The sequence below is a fragment of the Chiloscyllium punctatum genome, chromosome 8, assembly GCF_047496795.1.
Source record: "Chiloscyllium punctatum isolate Juve2018m chromosome 8, sChiPun1.3, whole genome shotgun sequence".
Classification (NCBI taxonomy): Eukaryota; Metazoa; Chordata; class Chondrichthyes; order Orectolobiformes; family Hemiscylliidae; genus Chiloscyllium; species Chiloscyllium punctatum.
In genome coordinates, this window is record NC_092746.1 from 44,946,983 (window position 1) to 44,972,616 (window position 25,634).

At 37.5% G+C, this 25,634-nt stretch overlaps 1 protein-coding gene across 1 annotated transcript; it reads right to left on the minus strand.

Annotated features, from left to right (window-relative positions):
* Positions 1–537: 537 nt before the first annotated feature.
* On the minus strand, positions 538–25,634 carry sem1 (SEM1 26S proteasome subunit). The gene is made up of 3 exons (XM_072575451.1): positions 25,495–25,634; positions 16,984–17,077; positions 538–1,015 (listed from the first exon to the last, which is right to left on the minus strand). The coding sequence occupies exons 1-3, from the start codon at positions 25,568–25,570 to the stop codon at positions 973–975; spliced, it is 213 nt and encodes a 70-aa protein (XP_072431552.1). The 5' UTR covers positions 25,571–25,634; the 3' UTR covers positions 538–972.

Consider the following 25,634-nt stretch of genomic DNA (forward strand, 5'->3'; position numbering starts at 1 on the left):
GTTTTCCCTGGAGCGTCGGAGGCTGAGGGGTGACCTTATAGAGGTTTACAAAATTATGAGGGGCATGGATAGGATAAATAGGCAAAGTCTTTTCCCTGGGGTCGGGGAGTCCAGACTAGAGGGCATAGGTTTAGGGTGAGAGGGGAAAAGATATAAAAGAGACCTAAGGAGCAACTTTTTCACGCAGCGGGTGGTAAGTGTATGGAATGAGCTGCCAGAGGATGTGGTGGAGGCTGGTACAATTGCAACATTTAAGAGGCATTTGGACAGGTTTATGAATAGGAAGGGTTTGGAGGGATATGGGCTGGGTGATGGCAGGTGGGACTAGATTGGGTTGGGATATCTAGTCGGCATGGATGGGTTGCACCGAAGGGTCTGTTTCCATTCTGTACATCTCTATGACGCTGACTAAAATTACACAAATACAACATGTGGTCAAAGGAAGTTCATGCTCAATTGGAGGATGCAGGTTTTAAACTTCTAATAGTTTAATTTTCAAATATGGTATTGATCTAAAGTAACACATGAACTTCAGAATTTATTTTGTAATGCCATTTTATTTTGTGAAATGTAGATATACATGAATCTCAAAAACAAAGATTTGATTTATGATTTGATCTTTTGTACCTGCTGAAAAATTATAGCTTTGATGAAATCTGTAAAGCAGGTTTTGTGGACTCTCGGGGTTTTGTACATGTTTACACTCAGCATAGTGTTCTGCCATGAATGGCACCATTATAGAGGAGAAGAAAAACTTTGCAGACGACATTACGTTTCAAAACAATTTTTGAAAATAAAAAGGAAAATTCACAAGAAAATTGTGTCCTCCTTTGCAAATGTTGAACAACATTTCAGTTTCTATTACATCTCACTTCCAGTGTTACATTTGCCACAGACCATTTTGAACGTGTGCAGAATTCTTTATTCTATATTTTCCAGACAGACAGACATTCTTATCCTGCAGAACTTCACCTATGAGGTTTCCATCTTGTATCCAAATTTTTCTAATTCAGCTCTGGAAAACACAATTGAAATATTTCATCACCATCTTGTGAAGAGAACATATATTCGAGTAAATTCAGATTGTAAATTCACACAGTTCTCTAATTCTACCCTTTTCCTCCAAAGGAAGACAAGCATAACTCCTGATTTAGAACAATCGTCTTTTCATGACTAATCCATAACAGACAGATTAAAGCAAAATGCTTTAAGAATTTTATATTCAGATTTTCAGGGGCTCCATTGATTTAGTTGAGTTTGAGGTGAGGGAAGAGGTTTTGTACTGATAGAGGATTAATTAAGCTATATCAATGACAATTACTGAAAATTGTTGAAGTTACTTTGATATGTGCTGTATATAGCAGCTGTAATTTTCCGTTAGGAAGTTAACAGATCTCGCCATCTCATCTAATCATGTATAAAGTGATGGAAGTTTGTGATTTATATTTTTTATTTTAAAAAAGTTTGAATTTTAAAATGTGTGATTTTAAATTGTGAAGGGGTTTATAAATTAATTAGGTCAGTCCTTCCAGCACCTTGAAATCAGAATTGGCTCCTGGAGTGTTAATGGAAGTTTGTTGAGATTGTAGGGCTTAACAATAGCTGAGAATAAAAAAAATACTTCATTTTGTGTTTTGAATGATCAAGGATTGATTTTATCTTAAGAAAGGACAAAATGGTGAAGTCTAAAGGAGACCAGACTTAAATCATATGCAGGTATAGCTTCTCAAAAGGGAAAAAGAGATTGTCTTCATTACCTCAGTGAAAGAGTTTAGTTTGTGGAACTTTCAGATTAGGAATGTTTGGTTCGAGACCTGCATTGATCAGTTAAAGCTGAGAAAGACTAAAAACTCAGTTGTGAGAGTGACTAAGCATAAAGACCTCCCAACTCCTGAGACTGGAACTAAGAGTTAAGTCAAACATACCAATTTGACAGAGTCTCTCTGGATTTTGATCAACTGCAAAGTGATGGTTTTGGGGGTAGATGGGACTTTGTTGAAAGAATTCAAAGCCTACAGCAAAACAGTGTTACATTTAGCTAACTTGGTTTGTTTTATTTTATGTTTATTTCTCTTGCTATAAACATTTGTTTTAGTGTTAAAACCAAATCAATAGTTTAGTATACTTACATTTCAGTGAAAGACCACCATGGTGTATTAAAGGAAACCAAATTTATCAAGCCAGATTTAATTCTGGCATCTGACTGGTTTGGTTGTAAGATCAGCCAGGATCATAACTAGTTTTCCTTATTTCCAAATTAGCCACTTTATGGAGTGCAAGAACAGTAAGAAGCTTTCCCAACAAATATTTTGTTTTTGCCAATCTATTATCTTGCAAGGAAGCTGAACAACTCGGGGGATAAATAAAATATGCTACAAACCCAGATAAACAATATTAGACAAACTTAAGGTTGCTGACAAAGCCCACAATGGGACAACGCTTTGAAAATTGATAAAATAAGTTTGGACAAGAATGGAGGAGAACTAGCAAAATTTTAAAAAATCTATACCACCTTAAAACGTCTGAACAGAACGGAGGCTGTAGTGTCAATGGATGCAAGATATCTGCTTGAAAATAACTGGATAATGAGCAAAGTAATTGCACAAAATATACAAAATGTAAGTGGTTATCAAAGTTAAATGATCAACAGCCATCAATGCATGAAACCTAACAAACAGACTATGGATCATTCCTTGATTGAATAGTTTTTGTAAATTGATATTAGTACACCATATCGATGTATAATATGCACATTTCCGGATGTTGTTTATGATAGGCAATTGGCACCATCTATGTGATATTCCAATTCCATTTGAGATAGCAGTGATCAACCAGCAGCAGCTGAGAATAGATTGAGATCAAGGGATAATTAAATCTATCAGGAATTATACAATGATCTAACATTATCATCTTGTTTGATTGAAGTGCTACAAAATATATCTGTTGCAAAATTAATGCTGGTAGAACTAAGGGGCAGTGATGATATGAAACAGACTCTAAAATAAAGAGCAGAGTGTTGAAAAATCATTTTCTAAACCGAAGGGATGCACAGTGACATTTTTCTGATTTTGGAATTATTGCCATGGTTATTTTTGATGTGTTTTAATGAGCATAAATGTAGTATAGAGATCTCTTTTCAAAGTATGCAAAATGACACAAATTTTTTAAATATGGAAAACAAAAGCATGAAGAGGGTTAACAGGCTCCAGGACAAGGATTTCAGACATATTGGATGAAATTTGATAAAAAGCATGGGAAGAGATGAAGAGGTAAAAAAAAACACTGGGTAAGGGTTCAAGTACAGACTTGAAATGTGGATTATATACTTTATAAACATCTACCAACATTCAGTGCTGAAGGAAGTATAGTACTAACTAAAATCACTGCCATTCCTCTTATCATTTACCAGTCAAATTGTGCTCTCAACCCATCTATTGCCCCATAAATTGATAGCATTTGTCCATCAAAAATCTAATTCAGTCTTGAACAAATTCAATGATGCAGTGTATTCATTGATATCTGAGGAAAGCCAATTCCACATTCTAATGACTGTCTGAGAAGGAAACATCCTCTTGGTTTCCACTTATGATGTCCCCTCAGGTTCTAAAGTTTCAATTAGATTATCACTCATTCTTAAAACTCCAATGGGTATATACCGAAGCTTTAAATAAAGCCCCTCACCCCATTAATAAATCAATTGAATATTTTCTGAATTGTTTTTAAACACTATATTTGTCATCAATAAAATGACCAAGACTCTGCATACCACACCACATTTTTCTACACTATATGTTCACTGCCAAATATGAAGCACATGTGAACTCAATTCCTAAATGCTCACTTTGGTTCAACACAACAAGATCACCAACACAATACAACAGACATGGAGAAGATATTTCCATTAGTAGGAGAGACTGGGACTTGGGGGCCGAGCCTCAGAGTGAAGAGATGACCCCTTAAAACTGAAATGAGGAGGAATTTCTTCAGTCAGAGAGCAGTGAATCTGAGGAACTCATTGCTGCAGAGAGATTGAGGCCACGTCATTGAATATCATTTATGACAGATGGAATGAGCTGCCAGAGGATGTGATGGAGACTGGTACAATTGCAACACTTAAGAGGCAATTGGATGGGTATATGAACAGGAAGGGTTTGGAGGGATATGGGCCAGATGCTGGCAGGTGGGACTAGATTGGATTGGGATATCTGGTCAGCATGGACGGGTTGGACCGAAGGGTCTGTTGCCATGCTGTACATCTCTATGACTATGACTCTATGATAGGTTCTTTATTGCTAAGGGGATCGAGGGATACAGAAGGTAGGAGAATGAGGTTAAGAGACATAACAGTCGTGATTGAATGGTAGTGCAGACTCAATAGGTCGAATGACTTAATTCTGCTGCTCTATTTTATGGTAATGGTCCGAGATCCACAAATTCAGGTTAACGTTCCTCCCATTATAACCTCAACACAAACTGTTTATTAGCACATTGAGGTTCTTCTGTAATCAATTATCTGGCATTCGATTTTCCAAATATCAGATTATCCGTGAAAGATTGCAAGGTTCTGATGCTTTGCTAAACTGTGTTATTTGGCATTCTATTACCCAGAATTCAATTACCTTAACAAAATACTCCCTGCCCGTGTCACTCGGATAATAGAGATTTGAGGGCGGCCGGTGGCACAGTGGTTAGCACTGCTGCCTCACAGCACCAGAGACCTGGGTTCAATTCCCGCCTCAGGCGACTGACTGTGTGGAGTTTGCACATTCTCCCCATGTCTGCGTGGGTTTCCTCCGGGTGCTTTGGATTCCTCCCACAGTCCAAAAATGTGCAGTTAAGGTGAACTGGCCATTCTAAATTGCCCGTAGTGTTAGGTGAAGGGGTAAAATGTAGGGGAATGGGTCTGGGTGGGTTGCGCTTCGGCGGGTCGGTGTGGACTTGTTGGGCCGAAGGGCCTGTTTCCACACTGCAGGCAATCTAAGTAATCTAATCTAATCCTCTGTACACCGGGCAAATTTGAGACATTGTGGTAACAGTTGAAAAGTGTGGCACTGGAAAAGCACAACAGGTCAGGCAGGAACAAAGAAGTGGATGAATCGACATTTGGACATAAGCCCTTAATCAGAAATGGGTAACACATTGTGGTCACTTGAGGTATCATGAACAGTTTTGTTAATTATGAACTGATTATACATAGAGCACCTGGATTTTTTTAAAAATCAGTTTGGTTATAGATTTCACTTCGATCTGGAAAGAACTACTGGAAAAAAATTCATGGAAGCAAACTCATTAGGAAGCTTCAAAAAGAGTTGAATAATTATGTGAACAAAATAAACACTGCAGGGCAATAGCACAAGTACAGGGGATGGGACAGATGAGGTAGACAGGCTTGACAGGTACATAGGCCTCAAATCTGCACTTGGTGATGGTTTATGGTTCAAAATTGTAATTTTTTCTTTTATTTCTATAAAAGAAAAGTTCTCTATTTTAAGAACAAGCAATGTTTAGGGTGTAGGTTTGCTCGCTGAGCTGTAGGTTTGATATCCAGATGTTTCATTACCTGGCAAGGTAACATCAGTGGCGACCTCCAAATGAAGCAAAGCTGTTGTCTCCTGCTTTCTATTTATTTGTTTGTCTTGGATGGGGTTCTGGGGTTTGTGGTGATACCATTTCCTGTTCGTTTTCGGAGGGGTTGATAGATGGTATCTAGATCTGTGTTTGTGTTTATGGCGTTGTGATTGGAGTGCCAGGTCTCTAGGAATTCTCTGGCATGTCTTTGCTTAGCCTGTCCCAGGATAGATCTGTTGTCCCAGTTGAAATGGTGTTTTGTTTCCTCCGTGTATAGAGCTACGAGGGAGAGAGGGTTGTGTCTTTTTGTGGCTAGCTGGTGTTAGTGTATCCTGGTGGCTAACTTTCTTCCTGTTTGTCCTACGTAGTGTTTGTGGCAGTCCTTGCTTGCATGGAATTTTGTAGATGACGTTGGTTTTGTCCATGGGATGTATTGGGTCTTTTACGTTTGTTAGTTTTTGTTTGAGAGTGTTGGTGGGTTTGTGTGCTACTAGGATTCAGAGGGGTCTTAGTAGTCTGGCTGTCATTTCTGAAACTTCTTTGACGTATGATAAGATGGCTAGGGTTTCTAGCTGTGTTTGGTCTGCTTGTCGTGGTTTGTTCTTGAGGAATCTGCAGACTGTATTTTTTGAGTATCCGTTCTTCTTGAATATGTTGTATAGGTGGTTCTCCTCTGTTTTCCGAAGTTCGTCTGTGCTGCAGTGTGAGTTGGCTCGTGGAATAGTGTTCTGATACAGCTTTGTTTGTGTGTGTTGGGATAGTTGCTGGTGTAGTTAAGTGTTTGTCGGTTTTCTGTATATGCAGGTTTATAGTTCTCAGTTGTCTGTTCTTTCGACTGTGATGTCCAGGAACGCGAGTTTATTGTCGTTTTCTTCCTCCTTGGTAAACTTTATGCCTGTGAGGGTGTTGTTGATGATGTTAAATGTCTCTACCTTGTTTCGTTTTGTGATGACAAAGGTGTCATCTATGTAGCGGACCCAGATTTTTGGTTTGATGGTTGGTAGGGTTGTTTGTTCTAGTCTTTGCATTGCCGCTTCTACTACGAATCCTGATAGCGGAGATCCCATGGGTGTGCCGTTCGTTTGTTTGTAGGTAATGTTGTTGAAGGTGAACTGGGTGGTGAGGCAGAGGTCCGCTAGCTTCACGATGTTTTCATTAGTATGTGATTGATAGTGGTTGGGGTCTGTGTGATGGCCTCTTCTAAAAGTGTGGTAAGTGTTTCCTTTGCCAGGTCGATGTTGATGGAGGTGAACAGTGCTGTTACGTCGAATGAGATCATTGTTTTGTCTTCCTCTATTTTGGCGTATATGATTTTTAGGAATTGCTGGGCGGAGTGGATGGAGTGCTGTGACTCTTCTACGAGGTATTTCAGTCTTGCGTGTAGTTCTTTGGCCAGTCTGTAAGTTGGGACAGGCTAAGCAAAGACATGCCAGAGAATTCCTAGAGACCTGGCACTCCAACCACAACGCCATAAACAAACACACAGATCTAGAATCCATCAACCCCTCAGAAAACGAACAGGAAATGACATCACCACAAACCCCAGGAACTCTATCCAGGACAAACAAACAGAAAGCAGAGACAACAGCTTCACTTCACTTGGAGGTCGCCACTGATGAGGTTACCTAGCCAGGTAACGTCTGGATATCAAACCTCCAGCTCAGCGAGCAAACCTACACCCTAAACCTCAACCTGAGCTACAAACCTTCACAAACCTTGCACAGGCAATTTTTGGTTTTTTAAAACAGATGTTTAAAGCAGGATATTGGATGGCACTTGGATGGTTAGTTGCCATTTTTGACAAACATGCATAACATTACAAGCTTAATAATTTTCCTTTTATATGGAAAGACTTATGATATTAACTTCCTAAATTTTAAAGAGTCAATGAGTGGAACACATGTTGCTGAATGCACTGTAAACAGTTCTAATTTAGCTCAATATAAAGTGATCCATACATCACATTGCTGGTCAGGTACATACAATTATGCTGTGGGTATTGTGTAGAGAATAAGAACCAATTCATTATTGAAGCTTACAGCACAGAAGGTGGCCAATTATACCTGTGTTGCTTTATTGAATGATGCTTAATCTGACATTCTGGCTTTCTTTCCTGTAACCCATTCATCAACTACTTGCCTAAACTTCTTTTGAACTTACGGAATCAGATTTTAGAACTTTTAGAAACAATTGGAAAAAAGTCATGTTTACCAGATTCAAATAATTGGTAAAAGAACTATGAACTCTCATTACTGACCAAATGATTGACAGGAATTATTCTTCAGTAACAACTCAATCAAACTCTAATTTGAATTTCTATTAGGCTAACTCTTAATGGTCTCTGCTGTAGAAAGAACAGCCCAAACTTTTCCAGTCTCTCATCCCTGGCAACACTCTGGCAAACTTGCTCTGGATCTCTTCCACATGGCATCCAGAATTGTCTAAAGTTCTAAGTGAGGTATTCTTGGCTTTGGATTCTATTTTACTAATAAACCAAAGTAACCCACAGTATTTTAACCATCTTATCCATTTGCCTGGTCACCTTCAATGAAATGTGTCATGGACATCAAAATCTTCACTCTATTACAATTTTCAAAATTATCTAACATGTCATCTGTCAATGAGTCCTCCCTCAGCATGTCTCTTCACATTTGCTTTATTGCATTCGCTGCGCTTAGGTCACACTTAAGCCTATAACTTATTCTCATCTTAGTTTACCAAGTTTCATCACTTATACTCAACAAAACAAAAAGACCACATGGCCACCCAGGCTGCTCTATCATTCAATATGATCATGGTTGATCCTCAGCTGCAGCTCTACACTCTTGTCCATTTGCTTTGTCAGATTCCTTGAAACACCAGACATTTGCCCATCTCAGCCTTAAACACATTTAATGGTGGAGCATCCTTTAAGCGAAGAAATTTCACCTCATTGCAGTCCTAATGATCCTTTTATCGTTTGATTGTGTCCCCATGCTTTCCCAAGCCAGAACCTTTCAGTATTGACAATGTCAAGCCTCTTCATGATCATGTACTTTTGTTCTGAATTAGAGAAAATTGACCACTTAACTCAGTCTCTCGCTTGTAAGAAAATCTTCTCTCTCAGGGACCAACATAGTAAAACTTTGCTGGAATGTTTCAACTGCAAGCATCTCCTCCTTTAAATACACAGACCAAAATGCAAACAGGATTTCAAGTGTCATCTCCCCAAATTCATACACAATTGTACCAAAAATTTACTCCTTCACTGATTCCTGTAAAAGGTCAACATACATTTGGTTTCCTAATGACAGTACTTGTTGTCCCCAAATGTTAATATTTTATATTCCTTGTAGGAACATAACAGGACGCTGAACAGCATTTTAAAAAAAATCTGTTTTTCTATTGTTCCAAGCAAAGTAAATAAACTTGCACTTCCCTGCCTGAAATTCTATCTGCCATCTTATTGCCAATTCACTCAACCTATTTCTCTTTGCACACAAGTCCTCGTGTAAAATTTCTTTTCTCAGCAAACCTATATACATTGTGTCTTCGCGCAAGTCATTAATAGGATGCAAATAGCTGAGGTCTCACTACTGTTCTTTTTGACACCACTAGTCACAGCCTGCTGACTTGAAAATGCCCAATTTATTCTGACTAACTGTTTCCTGCAAGCTAACCAATCCTTTAGCAATGCTAATACAGAAGCCTAAATTCCAAGAGCCCTTATCAACATTGCATGGTATCATATTGAATATCTTTGGGAGATGAACACAACTGCCTTTTGGCAAAAGTTGGTTTTAGATCTGTTAATACAATGATTTATGTGCATTGTTAAGACTTCCTTTATAGTAGACTCTAGCAACCTTATGGCAGGCAAATTGTAATTCTGTTTTCATCCACTTTTTTTGAATAGTAACATTACCAGTAGCTAACGTTCAATCTGCTGGGCCTAATCTAGAATCTTGCATCTACTATCTTTGCTGCTATTTCTTTTAGTACCCTAGGATACAGGCTGTCAAATCATATGCATCTGTTTGATTTTAGCCCCTCCAGATTCTCTATAACCCATACTGAGGAAGGATCACTGGACAGTAATTTCTCTCCACAGACGCTGCCAGATCTGTTGGGCTTTTCCAGAAATTTCTATTTTTGTTGACGTTTTCCAACATCAACAGTTCTCTCAGTCTCCTCTTTCATATTTTCTCAGCGAATAAGTTTCTTAAAAAAAATTCTTATTCTTTTTAAGCAGCTGATTGCTTTCAATTTCTTGCTTAAGATTTTTCGACTGTAAAGATTGGAGAATCATAATATCCATGTCTATTTTCTCATTGCCCAAAATAACTTCTCCCATCTCAAAGGAAGTAACTCTCTTCTTTATTTTGTGGACTTAAACTTTTTTTTAAAAACTGAATGCAAAATTTATCAGGAACTCTTTCCTAGCTTCCAAAACATTTTCAATTCTCAGATTTGCTTGCTACAATTTGTTGCAACATTGTCTTTTTTTAATTTATGATCCCTACCATACAAAGTAAGCTATAGGATGGTTCTTTTCCACCAAATTCTGTTTTTCAATGATGTGTATTTTTGTTTAAAGTTTTAAATTGCTTCTTTTAAAAAATCCCCACTGTTTACTAAGAGCTATACTGTTTACCCAATCAATCAATTATAGTCAGCTTTCCTCTCAACTATGTAACTTATTTTAAGTTCAACATTCTTATTCATGATAGGAGTAGCTTGCTTTCAAATGCAACATTGGAATTTATTTGTATTATGATCACTAATGCCCAATGGATCTTTCATTATGAGATGGCTAATTAAACCTACCTCATTATACAACAGTAGATCTGAAATGGTTTTATTCTTAGTTGGTTTGCAACTATTTGATCTAGAAAATGGTCACTATTATAAAAAAATCATCCATACCACTCGTCAAATTGACAGCTGAAGCTGTCACAGTCAAAACTCAGCTGAGGTGCATGAAAAGCAGTTAAGACACTGCACGGGCGCACAAGATATTCTACATCTCTGCTATTAAAGGTAAATTAGCTAGTGTTAGCATTGTAAACATGAAAACTTTGTCCCACAAACTTGTTCCTTGAAGGGTTTACCCAAGCCATTACTTCACAATCCAAACAAAAAAGCATATTAAAACCTGAATGTTATTTTCCTAACAGAGGAATGGCCAAACCAATTAAGATTCTGAAAAGATGTAACTATTTAATAAACATGTCCAAGTTGTCATGGCTATTAGAAAATCAGAAATTAACTGCTTAAGCTGTGGTAACATTAAATTGGTCAGGTGTCATGATTAACATTTGATGAATGAAACTGGAAAAGGATGTTTATTAATACTATTGCAGCTAATTTGATGACAGTTTCTACCTTTTAAGAAACAAAGTTGCAGAAAAAATAATAAATATGGTAATCCATGCTTCTGTTTAGAAATTGAGATCCAAAATATATAAATAAGTGAATCGGTAGTTTGCAGTTTTCAATTAACTTTTAATTTTTACAATTCAGGGTATGTTTTGTATGTAATTTAGATTAAAAACAGTTTAAACATCTAAACTAATATACCACCAGCAAAAAGAGAGACAATAACAAGCACCAAGTCATTAATCAGCAATTACAGTCTAGTCAAAAAGTGTGGTGCTGAAAAAGCACAGGTCAAGCAGCATTGGAGAATGCTCTTGATGAAGGGCTTATGCCCGAAATGTCGACTCTAGCATCTGCAGACCTCACTTTCTCCCAATTACTGTTTATAAACACATCAAACAATACATCTGAAAGATAGCACCTCAAAATGCAGCAACATGACCACCTCAGTATTCCAAATAATTCCCTTTACATCTGGCCTTTGACACAAAGGTAAATGAATTTTAGTGGGTTTCATTCTTTTTAAGAAGTAGGATATCCTGACACCGAAAGAGTTTAGAGAGCACAATACATTTTACAAAATCTTAAAATAAAACATTCTCACAAACACCTGATCTCAAAATAAAATGAACTACTTTTAAACTGAACCTAAAATTGCTAAGTAGTACACTCCTTCACCATTGGTTACGTGAGGTAAAAATCTCTATCTTATTTTCTGACTCTAAATTGGAACCTGAACAATACCATTGACATTCTGAAGAACTTATTAAATTCCGAACATACGAAATTTTGAAAAGGCTAATATTCACCACGATAGTTCCCTAAATATTTCAGCAGCCAAATATATCTTATAAACTCTTAGTTTTAAAATGCCACTAATGTCCAGTGGATTATTCCAAGTTCTTAGTACATTTGAAATTTACTTGTCATAATTCCCTTTCAAACTTGCTATTTTAAGAGCGTGCTTTGAAAATTAACTTCAATGAAATTCCCATTTAATCATTCACAACTGTGAAGCCTTAAAGGTCCTCACAGATTAATAGTTGAGATCTGTCTTGCCGCTCTTTTCTGCACCATTTTTGCAACATATCTGTGGTATACCTCTAACTTAAATTACAAAAAAGGTTAACACTAAACTCAAGTGGGCTCTAATCGACATATTGCAAAGGATGAAATATAAATATATCCAACAATTCTGGCTATCGCAGATCATTTCATAAGTATATTTGTGAATAGAACTGAACTGGCACTATATTTCTTACACCCAGAAAATATTCAGGATTTGTCAGTGCTAAAATTTAAATTTTCCATTTGGTTGGCCAATTTCAAAACTGCTGTGACTCCCCTACAAATCTATGGTCATATGCTTGTTATTGCTGTCAGTTTTTTTCAGAATCTAATCCCCATTGTTAGATACAAAGATCTGACACAATTACCAATAGCCAAAGCCTTCTCTAGACTGAAAGTACACGTCAACTGAGCTTTAGTCCCATTTTCTACCCTAGGATTTTTATGGTTTGTGGCATAATGAGAAATCTTTCATGTAGAATGTTACAAAAATGTTTCTGGAAAGGACAAAGAGCTCCATTATCAGCTTTTTTTTTGGAAGAAAACACTATCTGAATTAGTATTTTAATTAATAGTTTCTAGTTTGAGAAAGTAAATAGCTACCTGATTTTAAGCAATAATGGACATTGGTGAATTATTATTTCCACAAGATGATGCAAATTATCTACTAATTTACTGCCATCACTTACATCTCGAATAGCTGTCTAGTTCAATTAAATCCATTGTATAAGTAATGGTAATCAGTGAATGGAGTATGTGCATTTCCAAAAACTCCCTCTTATATTCAACAGCATATGCCAAATATTGGACACAAAATGCCACTTGCTTTCAACCCCATTCTGTGATTTGTTTTCCCCCAAATGTTTTAAACACATTCTAAATGTTAAGTTTAGAAGTAAAAATAACAAATGTGATGAATCTATACAAAGAATAATTCTCAAATAAATTACAAAGTTACAGCACAAGGATTATACATTGACATATTAAATATGTGAACCAAACACATAACAGTTAGTGCTGCATTTTATTGTCAACTCATACAAGCCAACATTGCAACATATTGACTTTTTTTACATAGTAATAGTACATTCAGAATGATAACATCCAAATAGTTAAAATGCCCAATTTTGCTGTACTGTTACAAGCTCCATTTCTACTTTGATACACTTTTCCATGTCTATTTGAACATCCACTAAGGAAATCCCATGTTTGTGATAAAATGAAGATTCTCTCTAGATTTAATATTGTACTGTGCCCCCTAATTCAGTCACTGTACATAAAGATTTATTGACTGAAATTATTACAGATTTTAATCATTACCAGTCTGATGTCCATAGTAAGTGGTCTACTGTGATCAACACATATATAAATATTGTGGAATTTGTACAAAGTTGCTTGGCAGATTTTCTTTGAACTAGAGTTCTGTAAAATGGATAGTTAAGCTAATATGCCTTATTCTTCACTGTTGATTAAACTTACTCAAAGTCTGGTGTAGTGTTATCCTGCTGTTTTCCAATGAAGAGGGCAAGGAAGATTACATGAAGGTACAGGATAAATTAATAACAAATTCTGAAGTTCGTATTCACTGAAACTATGAATTTATCTATACAACTGAAATAGTGTCTCTTGACCATGTGTGTATGGGTTTCCTCCAGGTGCTCCAGTTTCTTCCCACAGTCTAAAAAGTATGCAGGTTAAGTGGATTAACCATGCTAAAAAAAACAATTACCCAACAGGGTCCAGGAATGTGCAGTGTAGTTGGGTTAACCACGATAAACTCCACATGGGGTGCTCTTTGCAAGGTCTGTGCAGACTCAATGGACTGAATAGCCTCTTTCTGCACTGTGGGGATTCTGTGGTCACAGGGGCCGAGGACTTACCAAAACATAGCCTGAACATTGAAAACTAAAAAAAAAGATAACCTACAGCAAATAAATCATAAAATGCAACCTCCTGAAAATAAAAATGGAACAGAGAAGCTTTTCTTTCCACTTCTAGGTCCTTAAGTTGACGAAATTATAGGCTGGTTGTTGCTTTGAAAAATAACCAGTCATTTTAAAAAAAAAAGATGCATTGAGACCATGGAAATAAGTAATTTTCCTTTACAATTTACACCAACTGAGCAATAAGCAATCATGACAAAAATATAAAGCTTTTGCCATACTTTAAAAATACAGAAATAGTTTAAGCATTAGTTTATGAATGCTCCAAAGTTAAAGTCTTGAAGATTTAAATACATTGTTCCACAATTACTTTTAGATGTTGCACCACATTCAACATTCCTTAATTAAAAACTGATGGGGAAGTAAATTGGCAGATTTAAAACTTATGAATTTTTATAAGAAAATACTCAACTCCCAAAAGTGAGTCTTAATAGGTAACTTTAATATATTTTACTGTCTCAATTTTTATTTAATATGCTAAACATCATTGCTGAAAAACAATCCAATTTCTGTATTACACGGTAAAAGGTAAGCACAGGTCCAGAAAGAGAGATTTTCCAACCTAGGGAGGTTAGAAAATTGCTATGCAAGAAACTACATACAAAGAAAATGGATACCACAAAGTATGAGTGCACTGAAGTCGTCATAATGAAAACGATGTTAACTTAATGCTTAAATTAAATTTCATATAGGTATTGGAACATTCAACTTATTCCCACAAATGTATACAAGATGTATGACAAAATAGCTAAATGTTACTTGGTTTGCTGTATTTTTTTTCATGTTATAACGGGAGGGCATAGGTTTAAGGTGAGAGTGGAAAAAGTTTAAAAGGGACCTAAAACTCAACTTTTTCACGCAGAGGGCAGTGCGTGTATAGAATGAGCTGCCAGTAGAAGTGGAGGAGGCTGGTACAATAACATTTACAAGGCATCTGGATGGTATATGAATAGAAAGGGTTTAGAGGGATATGGGACAAATGCTGGTAAATGGGACTAGATTAGGTTAGGATATCTGGTCAGCATGGACGAATTGGACTGAAGGGTCTGTTTCTGTGCTGTAACATCTCTATAACTCTATGATATCTTATGGAAAAATTACCAAAATAAAGGCAAGAATCAACTTCTCACAACCAGCTAACTCTACAGTTCATCTGAGTGTATTTCTATTTGACACTTAAAGAGCTTGAAGTTTTTTGATTCAATGTTTTAGGGGAGAAGTTAATACCTTAAATTATTAAGGTATTAATAAATTATCGAGGAAGGGGAATCCAATGAATGTGTGAAATATTTGAATCTTAACAGCCCACAGTATCATTTTAGGGCTTATGTTTTTAGAAAATTGTCAAAATTATTAGATAGAAGCGAAGGTTAAATAATTAATTTCACTTGAGAAATTTTAAATATTGCCAGACCACCAACTAGCTCATTGAACAAATTGAGTCTTACGTGAAGAGGATTCCTACAGCGTTTCAGGATACAAGACTGCTTTGATACACTTTACCCATTCTGTTTTTAACAGAAAGCTTAAAGCCGCAGGGTACTGAAGACGAGCTTGACAAGACTTGGCAATCTTAAATAACAGATCTCTGAGCACCAGCAAAGAACTTTTAATAAACGCTTAGAATATTCTAAATTTTAATTTTAGTTTTCAAGTGTCTGGAATGCAACATTCCAGACAACTTAGTAAAACTAATGCTTTCTAACTGCAATTAAAAGGTCTACGAGACAAAAAAAATTGCAGAGCAAAGTTGGAAACGCGATAAATAACTAGCCAATACGAATTGAACTATATAGCATTCATTAAAAAGCAACATTGCTATACGAAACAACATTTTCACTAAAAATTTCCTTCCCTTTCAGATTAAAATAGGCAAAGAATTCTCTAACTCAACAGGAGATATTTCATCACTTCAGACTCAAAGTGATTAGTCTCCAGGCATTGTGGATGAAGCTCAGGAAATAGCCACTCAGGTTTATTATTGACAGCAGATTCCAATCCAAGGTTACTTGCTTTAAAATTCAAGTCTGACTGTGCCCCATAAAAAGAATAGGAGAATAAATTTAACTGTATATTGCTTAGCAAGTAACTGCCAATGGTGAATCAGCTGCCTGCATTGCAATATCTCATTTTCCTTTTCTTTGACTGCAATGGAAGAGTAAATCAGCGGTTTACTCACTGTCAATAGCACCCTGCACAAAGGATGCCATTCAGCACATTCCTCATGATGTCAAGCTAACCAACCAATAATTTTCTGGGTTAACATTTCTGTAAGTTACTTCTTTTTAAAAATAAAATCCCTGCTTTGAAATTTCACTCCAAAAGACTGAGGATTTTGCTGAATAGAAGCAAATAATTAATTCAGCAAGTATCCATTAATTTCATTTCCCTAAATACTTATATAAAAAACTTTCCTTTTCAAATCTTACCTACCTATTGCTTTGAATTTACTCAAAGCTTGTCATGTTCTTAGTAATCCTACTGTGATCTTAACCTAACCCTACAGTACACAGGCTGCAGAGGTTCAAGGCGGTTACTCACCATCACTTTCTCAACAGTAACTAGGGATGGGCAATAAATGCCCACGCCCCACGACTGAATATAAAAATAAACTTGTTTTGTTGTCTTGTCCAGTTTTGCGGCACCTTAATCAACACCATATTAATCACTATCTGTACATAACTTTTCATTTGAGGCAAGTTTTTTGATTTCATATCATGACCACTAGTTTCAGGATGCTCCCCTATTGAACCTGTATTAATCAAGACAAAGTGAATTTCAGCTCATGGTGAAAGTGAATACTGCAGATGCTGGAAATTAAGAGTCAAGAGTGTGGTGCTGGAAAAGCACAGCAGGTCAGACAGCATCTGAGGAGCAGAAAAAAAAACACAAAATAAAAAAAAGAAGAAAAAAAAATCAACATTTCGGGCAAAAACCCTTCATCAGGAAAAACTTCAGCTTATACTACAGCACATTGGGGTCTTTTGCTGATAGTAGTAGCGCACAGGTATATCATAGCAACTAAGAAAATAAATCTCAAGCTAACCTTAACTGGTTAGAAAAATCGTCCTCTACATTGTCATCATCCCAATTATCTTCCCAGACATGGGCATCTTCATCTTCATCTAAACCAGTCCAGCCTGTACAGAAGAAAAAACAAAAAGATGTTGTTTATTTAAATTTAAAAAGCACAAATTAAAATTGAAACTTTTACCTCTAAGAACAAAAAACTAAATTCAAAACACGAAGGCGATCAAGGATCTTTAGCTAGTTGTAGATACTTAAAAGAAGAAGTTGTGCAAGATTGTTAGTTTTCCCATAACTTGTTATCATCTCCATATTTGATCTCACTGGTATAAACCATATTATAAATTGTTTTAGGCTACAGGGAACAAATGGTAGGTATAACTTCTGTTGCTACAAGATGAAAATCTTTACTTCTGTTTACATACATGAAGTACACACAGCATATCAAAAATATTTTGACAATTTAAACAGATCTCTTTCTTCCGGAGCCTTCATTTATGACAGTTTGCATTTCAAAAGGCTGAGAAACATATTTTGCCAGATGGTTAATGAGACAGGGATAATAGAAGGGTTGATGAGCATCCAATCTCACATAAATCTTTCAATTACAAGCATCTGGCCAAACTAAAAACACCCTCCGGTTCCCACATTTCAATCCATGAACCTCTTGATCCTACTATCAAACTGCTTCCTCATATCCTGCTGTTTTTACCTCTGTCTTTAAAACACTCAAGTAACCATCTCTATGACCAAGTTAATGCTGTCATATTTTGTTTATTGATGCTCCTGTGAAGCACCTTGGAATGCTTCATTATATTTATTTAACATCTTTAATGTATGTTCTGATTATTGGAGGCATTATATAAACCTGTATTAAGGATTGGGTAACAAACTATGAAAGATCTGATCCTTTGTGCGGTATCATAAAGGTCAGTGCTTTGAGAGGTGGGGGACCAAATGCAAGTCAATCCAAGTTTCCTGACAATACAAAGTTAGGTGGAAGATGGCCTGCTAATAGGATGCAAACAGACTACAAAAGAATGCAGATAAGTTCAATGATTGGGAAATGTGGAGTTATCCAATTTCATAAATGGTGAAAGATTGGGAAATGTTTGTGCCCAGGTGACAATGGGTACCTTTGCACCCAAACTGTAAACATAAAAGACCAGCAACCAATTAAGAATACAGTATGTGCATCATTACTACAGGGACATTGGTTTGCAAGAGTTAAAAAAAATCATATAAAGATTTTGACATTGTTCAAAACCCAGGAACTACTTATATAAATGAAGTTTGATTTTGCTGAAAATGTTTGATGGGCATTTGGTTTTGTCTTGTAATGGTCTTCACATTGTGAGGTCAGTTTTAATTCATAGGAACAATGATGTTAATCAACAACAAGTTTTTGGTAATGGACCTTATACAATATGGAGTGAATCTCTATATTGCATTGCTCGCCCAGCTTTAGCTTGCAAATTTTCTAAAGCTGAAAATTCATGCAGTTCATTGAATCAGCTTTACTTGTAATTCAAAGGAGTTTTTGCATTGGTTGCAGTTCTGATAATCATCTTGCATTGATGTACCCTGAAAATTACCTTATCTAATTTAGTATAATGCTTTCTTTCGAAATAACAATTGAGGCAATTTAAAAAATGTTCCACCTAAATGTGGTAAGTAAAATTAGTTTATTTCAAAAAAAGCTTATTCTGACTTAGCAGTAAGTGATTAGAATGAGTTGTTTAAATTAATGAGTAGGCTAAACTTTCATAGTTGACAGTCATCCGGGGAAAGAATTGGTCTAGTACTCAGCCAGGTATTCAAGGGAACCATTTGATCTCAAATCCAAAAATGGGTTTGTTGGTATTCTCTAACATCATTAACATGCTATAACTACAGCCTACTGCTTCATGATCAGCTTTTACAATTCATATACAGAAGTAATTTGTATCCGGAGGAAATGTTTCTCATGTTAACGTGGCTCATTAAATTGACCAAATTTGAATTAATATGCATTCATCTGAAAAAGAATAAGTTGTTGAATTTTTGACAATATATTGCCAAATTGGTTACAAAACTTAAGTTTTCTTATTAAACACTGAATTTAATCCTTGATCTTATTTTGCATTGTGCCTCATTGCCCTATCAGGATTTCTGTTTAAAACTGATGACTATGATTCAGTATCCACTTTCTTTCCTGTCTGCCATTGTTTGTAATGCATGGACTGCTGGCATCGTAGTTTGAGATTTGTCTTATTCCTGACTTTTATTTCTTAATATTTTGAATTAAACTCTAATGCATTTATTAATTCTAACAAATTAATTGAGTTATTCCGCAATAAAAACTTTTCCTTTAGCTAATTATTCAATCTTTCCTCAGGGTCCTGACTCGTACTGGAGCCTGGGCATGGGTCATATGCAATGATTTTAATTGTCTAAAACACATGTGTGCATCCTTTACAAAAGAGAGTTTCTACAATCCATATTGGCAAATTATTTAATTGTGGAAGACAGCACATAAAAAACAATTATCTTTCTGATATTCATATAAAATGTTCTACCATTGGGTTGAAATGGTGAGTTATGACCTTGACTTTAGCTTTTTCCTTTGGCTTTGATTTGGCAGTCCTGATTTGTTTGAGCACATGCTGTAATGCGCATGTGAGCTATCTTGAGAACTGCATTGGTATCTTGTAATTTGCTGTAGTATATGAGGATGTCTTTGTTCCTGTAGATCAGTAACTACTACCCGACTAGCCTCTAGGATCAGTGCTAGCTGCTGGCCATTTTGTTTTATTAACTGGGTACACCCATAGTTTTAAGGACAGGGTCACAGCTGACAGCAACTGTTGCAGGAAAAATAAACTGGTTTTCTTCAGGTTCACAGTGGATTTGACTGTAGAGAAGAGAGTCTCCTTCCAACTTGGGGAAGAGCTGAATATTTCACCCCCCACTTCCACAGTAATGCAAAGTTGAACTACAATAAGTTGGCAATTAAGTGGCAACAATTACTGAAATATTACCACACCTTTGCATAAATTATGATTTGCTGGGCCACCTTCACTCAGAGGCACATAAATGACATCCAGATTCTCAGCAAAGCTGATGTGCAAATTAGAAATCTTTAGGAAAAGAAAATCTTATTTGACCAATCTACTGGAAATAATACAAGCTGTAGATAAAGGTGAACAGATAAATGTACTCTATTGTTTTCTGGAAAGCACATGATAAAAGTGCCACAACAAAGGTTATTGCAGAAAATCAAATCTCAATGTAGGGGGTAGCATATCAATATGCATAGATGACCTGGTTAAAAGGAAGCAAGTGACCATAAATAGGTCTTTATCAGGTTGACCGGGGAAAACAAATAGCTTGTCACAAGGATCAGTATTGGAACCTCAACTGGTTACAATTTACATAAATTACAAGGAAGGAAGGAACAGAATTTTTTTTCACTAATGACACAAAGGTAGGAATGGAAGTCGTGTAAAGGACATAACCTACCTTTGTAGTTTTAGTCTAAGTGAGTGGGCTAAAAATGGGAGCACAGTGTAGGAAAATGTGAAACTATTTTGACAGGAATGGAAAAAAAGCATGCTATCTCAATGTTGAGAGTTTGCAGAGTACTGAGATGCATGAATCGCAAGGTTATTAGGTTACAAGTATAGCAAATAATTAGGAAAACCAATAGAATGTTAAGATTTATTGTGAGGGAATTGAATACAATCGTTTTAAGGTTCAGCTTCAGTTATACAGGATACTAGTGAGATCACATACGGGGTATCTTATTTAATGAAAGAGGTAAATACTTTGGAAGCAGTCCAGAGAAGTTTTACCAGACCTACACCTGTAATGAATGAGCAGATTAACTTGAGGTAAGGTGGACAGGCAAGATATGCATAAGCTGGAGTTTAGAAAGAGTGAGAGGCAATTTCATGAAATATAAAAGGTCTCTAATGGGTTTTGACACGATGGATGTGCAGAGGATGGGAAAATCTGTATAAAAATCAGGTATAATCCGTTTAAAAGAGATGAAGTTAAGTGTTTTTGAAGATTGTGTGTCTTTGAAACCCTTCCTGAAAAATTGGGGTAGCAGAGTGTTTAAATGTTTTTAAGGCAGAGATAGATAAATCCTTAGTAAATCAGTGATAGTTAGGGGTGTGGATTTGAGGTTATAGTCAGACTAGTCATGCTCTCATTGAAACAAAAACACAGGCAAGCAGCCAAATGGCCGCCTCTTTTATATTTGCACGTGGTGGTGATGAAATCTGAACAAACAATGAGATTGAAATAGATACAAAAATTTACAGCTAACAAAATATGAAGATTTCCCAATATTAGGACAATCATGATTCACAATTACCATCCTATGCTGTAAAGTCAAGCAGGCCGACAGTATGGACAATTACTCCGGTATGTCCGACACATAAGCAGGGTAAATCCAACCAGCCAATTACCACCTCAGTCTATAACGTGATGGTTGTTTTCTTGTACAACCCCGCATTATAGAAAAATTATGCTTTAGAAACAGTGCTTAAAGCATTGGCAATGTAATCACATTTCAGCCAACACATGTTTTAAGAATTGGCACTTTAGAAACAGTGTCCCCAATTTGTCAATCACATTACAGCAAATGCGTGTTCATGAAATGCACCTTATAGCAGAATGACCTGTATTCTCAATCATCAGTAAAGTGATGGAAGATGGTGTCAAAAGTGCTATAAAGCAGCACCTGCTCAGCAACGTCCAGTTTGGGTTCTGCCAGGAACATTCAGCTCCTGGCGTCATTACAGCCTTGGTTCAAACACAGACAGGAGCGTTGAATTCTGAGGTTTGGTGAGAGTAACAGTCCTTGATATTAAGGCTGCATTCAACAGTATAGTATTAAGGAGCCCTAGCAAAACTGATGCTGATGGGTATCATGGAGCAAACTTGTCACTGATTGGATTTATATCTGGCACACATGAAGATGGTTATGGTTTATGAAACTCAGTTCCAGGACGTTTCTGCAGGAGCTGCTCAGGCAAACCTGCAATTGGTGGTACAGCAAACTTTGTTTTAACCAGCACCTTATGAATTAGCACTCTCGATAAATTGGCAAAAATTATATACCTGAAACACCAGAAGTTTACTGCATTACTGTGATTTTGAGTAGACAGTTGAGGGTCCAAATAATAAGCTGGTAAGTTTTATTTAGGTCAAAGTTGCATTATTATTTAAGAGTTTTATGTTGTAAAACAAGTATAACAGTGATGAGTACACTCCCTGCATTAACCCATCTATTACTTAGTTGTGTTTTTACATTGATTGTATGGATCTCTTGATCAACTGGAATGTTTAATCAACCAGCACACTTCTGCTCCTGAAGGTGCTGGTTAATAAAAGGTTTGCTGTAATTAATGGTACCTGATGCCCTTGATCTTCTAATCTAGGCTAGATATCACAGGTTGAAAGATGTTGCCAGAGAAACTTGGGAAGTTGCTGTTGTGCACATTGTAGATATCACACTTCACCCTCTGTGTATCAGTGGTGCAGGTGGTGAGTCTTTAAGGTGGTAGATGGGATATCAGTCAAATGAGTCTCTTTGTGTCAATTTCTGAAGTGTTGTTGGATCTGTACTTGTCCAAGCAACGAAACAGTCTGCAACCGCACTCCTGACTATTGCCATGTCGATTGGGGACAGGCTTTGGGAAATCAGGAAATTAATTACTTACCACAGAATTTCTAGCCTCTGACCTGCTCCTGTAGCTATAATGTTTGTGTCCCATTAAGTTTTTGATCAATGATAAGATTCAGTGATGATAATACTGTTGATTGTGAAATGAAAGATAGATAGCATCTGGTTGGAAATTGTCAATGCTTGGTCATTCTGCAACCAAAGTTACCTACTGGGCTGTAAGCAATGTCATCCAGTTCTTGCTGCATGCATAATCTGCATGCAGAATGTGCAAACAAACATTTTTTGCTTCTGATTTTAGGTGGTCGAGAGACCCTTGGTGATGCAACTGGCAATGATTACTGGAATGCAGCTGAGAAACTGCTGCCAAGGTGCCCATAGGTTAAGAAACTTGGTCTCCAATATATATATTCACATTTGTGCTTGGCATGATTTCAGTCAGGCAAAAGTGAGGACTGCAGATGCTGGAAATCAGATAAAAGCAAATTACTGCAGATGCTGGAATCTGAAACCAAAAGAGAAAATGCTGGAAAATCTCAGCAGGTCTGGCATCATCTGTAAGGAGATAAAAAAAGAGCTGACATTTCGGGTCTAACTGACTCTTTGTCAAAGTGAATAACAGGGCGGGGGGGTCAGTTAGACTCGAGACGTCAGCTCTTTTCTCTCCTTACAGATGCTGCTAGACCTGAGATTTTCCAGCATTTTATCTTTTGGTGCTGGAAACCAGAGTTTAGATCAGAGTGGTGCTGGAAAAGCACAGCAGGTCAGGCAGCATCCGAGGAACAGGAAAATTGAAGTTTCAGGCAAAAGCCCAAGAGCAACACCACCTCACCCCAAACCTCCCCAATTGCTGCTGACTTCAATTTTACTATGATTTCTTGATAGCACATGTAATCAACTGCTGTCTCGATGTAAGTCACTGCCCCCTCACACTGCTGGCATTCAGTTCAACTTTTTAATTTCCTTTTGATCTGCTGCCTAGCCTAATTACCATATCCATTTCTCCTTTGAAATGCCTGGGAGTTTGTAGTGTTATATGTGCTCTATAGATCAAAGTTGTTGTTTGAAAAGGAATGCTCTGATTTCATCACTGGGAGGCATACATATATCTAAATACAACAGGTTCACACATGATATGGAGGAGCTGGTGTTGGACTGGGGCAGACAAAATTAAAAATCAGGGTGGTGCTGGAAAAGCACAGGTCAGGCAGCATCCGAGGTGCAGGAAAGTCTATGTTTCGGGCAAAAGCCCTTCATCAGGAATACAGACAGTAAGCCTCCAGGGTGGCCAGATAAATGGCCATTTATCTCACCACCCTGCAGGCTTCCTGCCTCTATTCCTGATGAAGGGCTTTTGCCTGAAATGTAGATTTTCCTGTTCCTCGGATGCTGCCTGACCTGCTGTGCTTTTCCAGCATCATTGTGATCTAAACTCTGGTTTCCAGCATTTGTAATCCTCACTTTTGCAAAGTTAAAAATCACACCAGGATGAAGGAGCAGCACTCCGAAAGTCAGCGCTTCCAAATTAACCTGTTGGACTATAACCTGGTGTTGTGAGATTTTTAACTAAGCTCACATTTGACAGTAATGGATCCCATGATCAGTTTACCAGTAGACACATTACAAATTCAGTGGTTAATTCAGTTCAGCACTGAATAACAGAGGATAACAGATAAGTTTACTTATGGGGAATGGGGGCAGGTCGGTGTGGAATTGTTGGGCCAAAGTGCCTGTTTCCACACTGTGTAATCTAAGAACCTTAGGAATGAACACATTGCAGACAAAAAAAAAACACAGGTTAGTATTGTCCCATTAATTCAAATTCAAACTACTGTCAGCATAATCACCAATCATCAAATGCTTTAAGGCAAATCTTGTCTGTAGTAATTTTTTATTACAAGCATCTAGAATCAATGGAAGCTCCAGATCAGAACACTGATGACTAAAAACTAAACTATTGGTCACCTACTGCCTACCCTGCCTGATTACTGTCAAAATCTGTTGAATTAAAGGTTATCTCCACAGAACACGTACATTGAGCCAGTCACAGAAATTGAAGCACCATTGACAGCAGCCTGTACGGCATGGAAGAAATAGGGTGGTTTGAGTACTTCAACCTAGTGCTGCTCTTCTAGCCCTGTGTCATCACACTCCAAAGAGCCGCCAACCCCATTCTCCATTACCCAGTTTGCTCTGGCTATGCTAATAACTTGTGGTTAACTTGAGACTAGAATCATGACTTATCACCAGGCCTGCATGTCACCTGGGATGGGTCACCAAATGAACATGAGATCCTCCAAGAAACCTAATGAAGGAGCGGCACTCCAAAAGCTAGTGCCTCCAATTAACCTATTGGACTATAACTTGGTGTTGCGTGATTTTTTTTTAACTCCAAGAAACAGTTATCCTGAACATAGGGGAGACCATTCTAACTGTACAGGATAGCCCACTGTCAAGAATACCAAACAGCCCAACTCGTGCTCTCTGCTCCAAACTTGGGATTGGTCAAAGGTCACAGGAGGACAAGGGGAAACTTTTCAAAAAACCTCCCCGCAAGTTCACTTAGATTTCAGTAACTGGGCAGAGTGAGTGAGCCCGCCCTGGAGGGCGAGGGAATCGGAGTAACCCCTCATCCCCCACGGGGAGAGGTCCGAACATGGTTTGAATAAAATGCTGCCCTCCCTGTGGCCCGTCCCCTTCTCCCCTCCCTCCCTCCTTCCTCCTCCTCCATCACCGCGCTCTCTCTGAGGCTCCTCCATGTGAAAACTCACACTCGGCCGCAAGCCCGGGGACAGACAGAGACATCAGGCGGAAAAGGTCCACCCAATGCGGCGGCATGGTCCGAAAGGCGCTCACCTTCAGCGGGGAACTCCTCGAACTCATCGTCCTCCTCCAACAAGCCAAGGTCGACCGGCGCCTTCTTCTCCGACATGATTCAGCAAGATGGCGCAGGCCCGCGCGCTGGGCCGTGGTGACGTCAAGGGCACGCCGGGAGG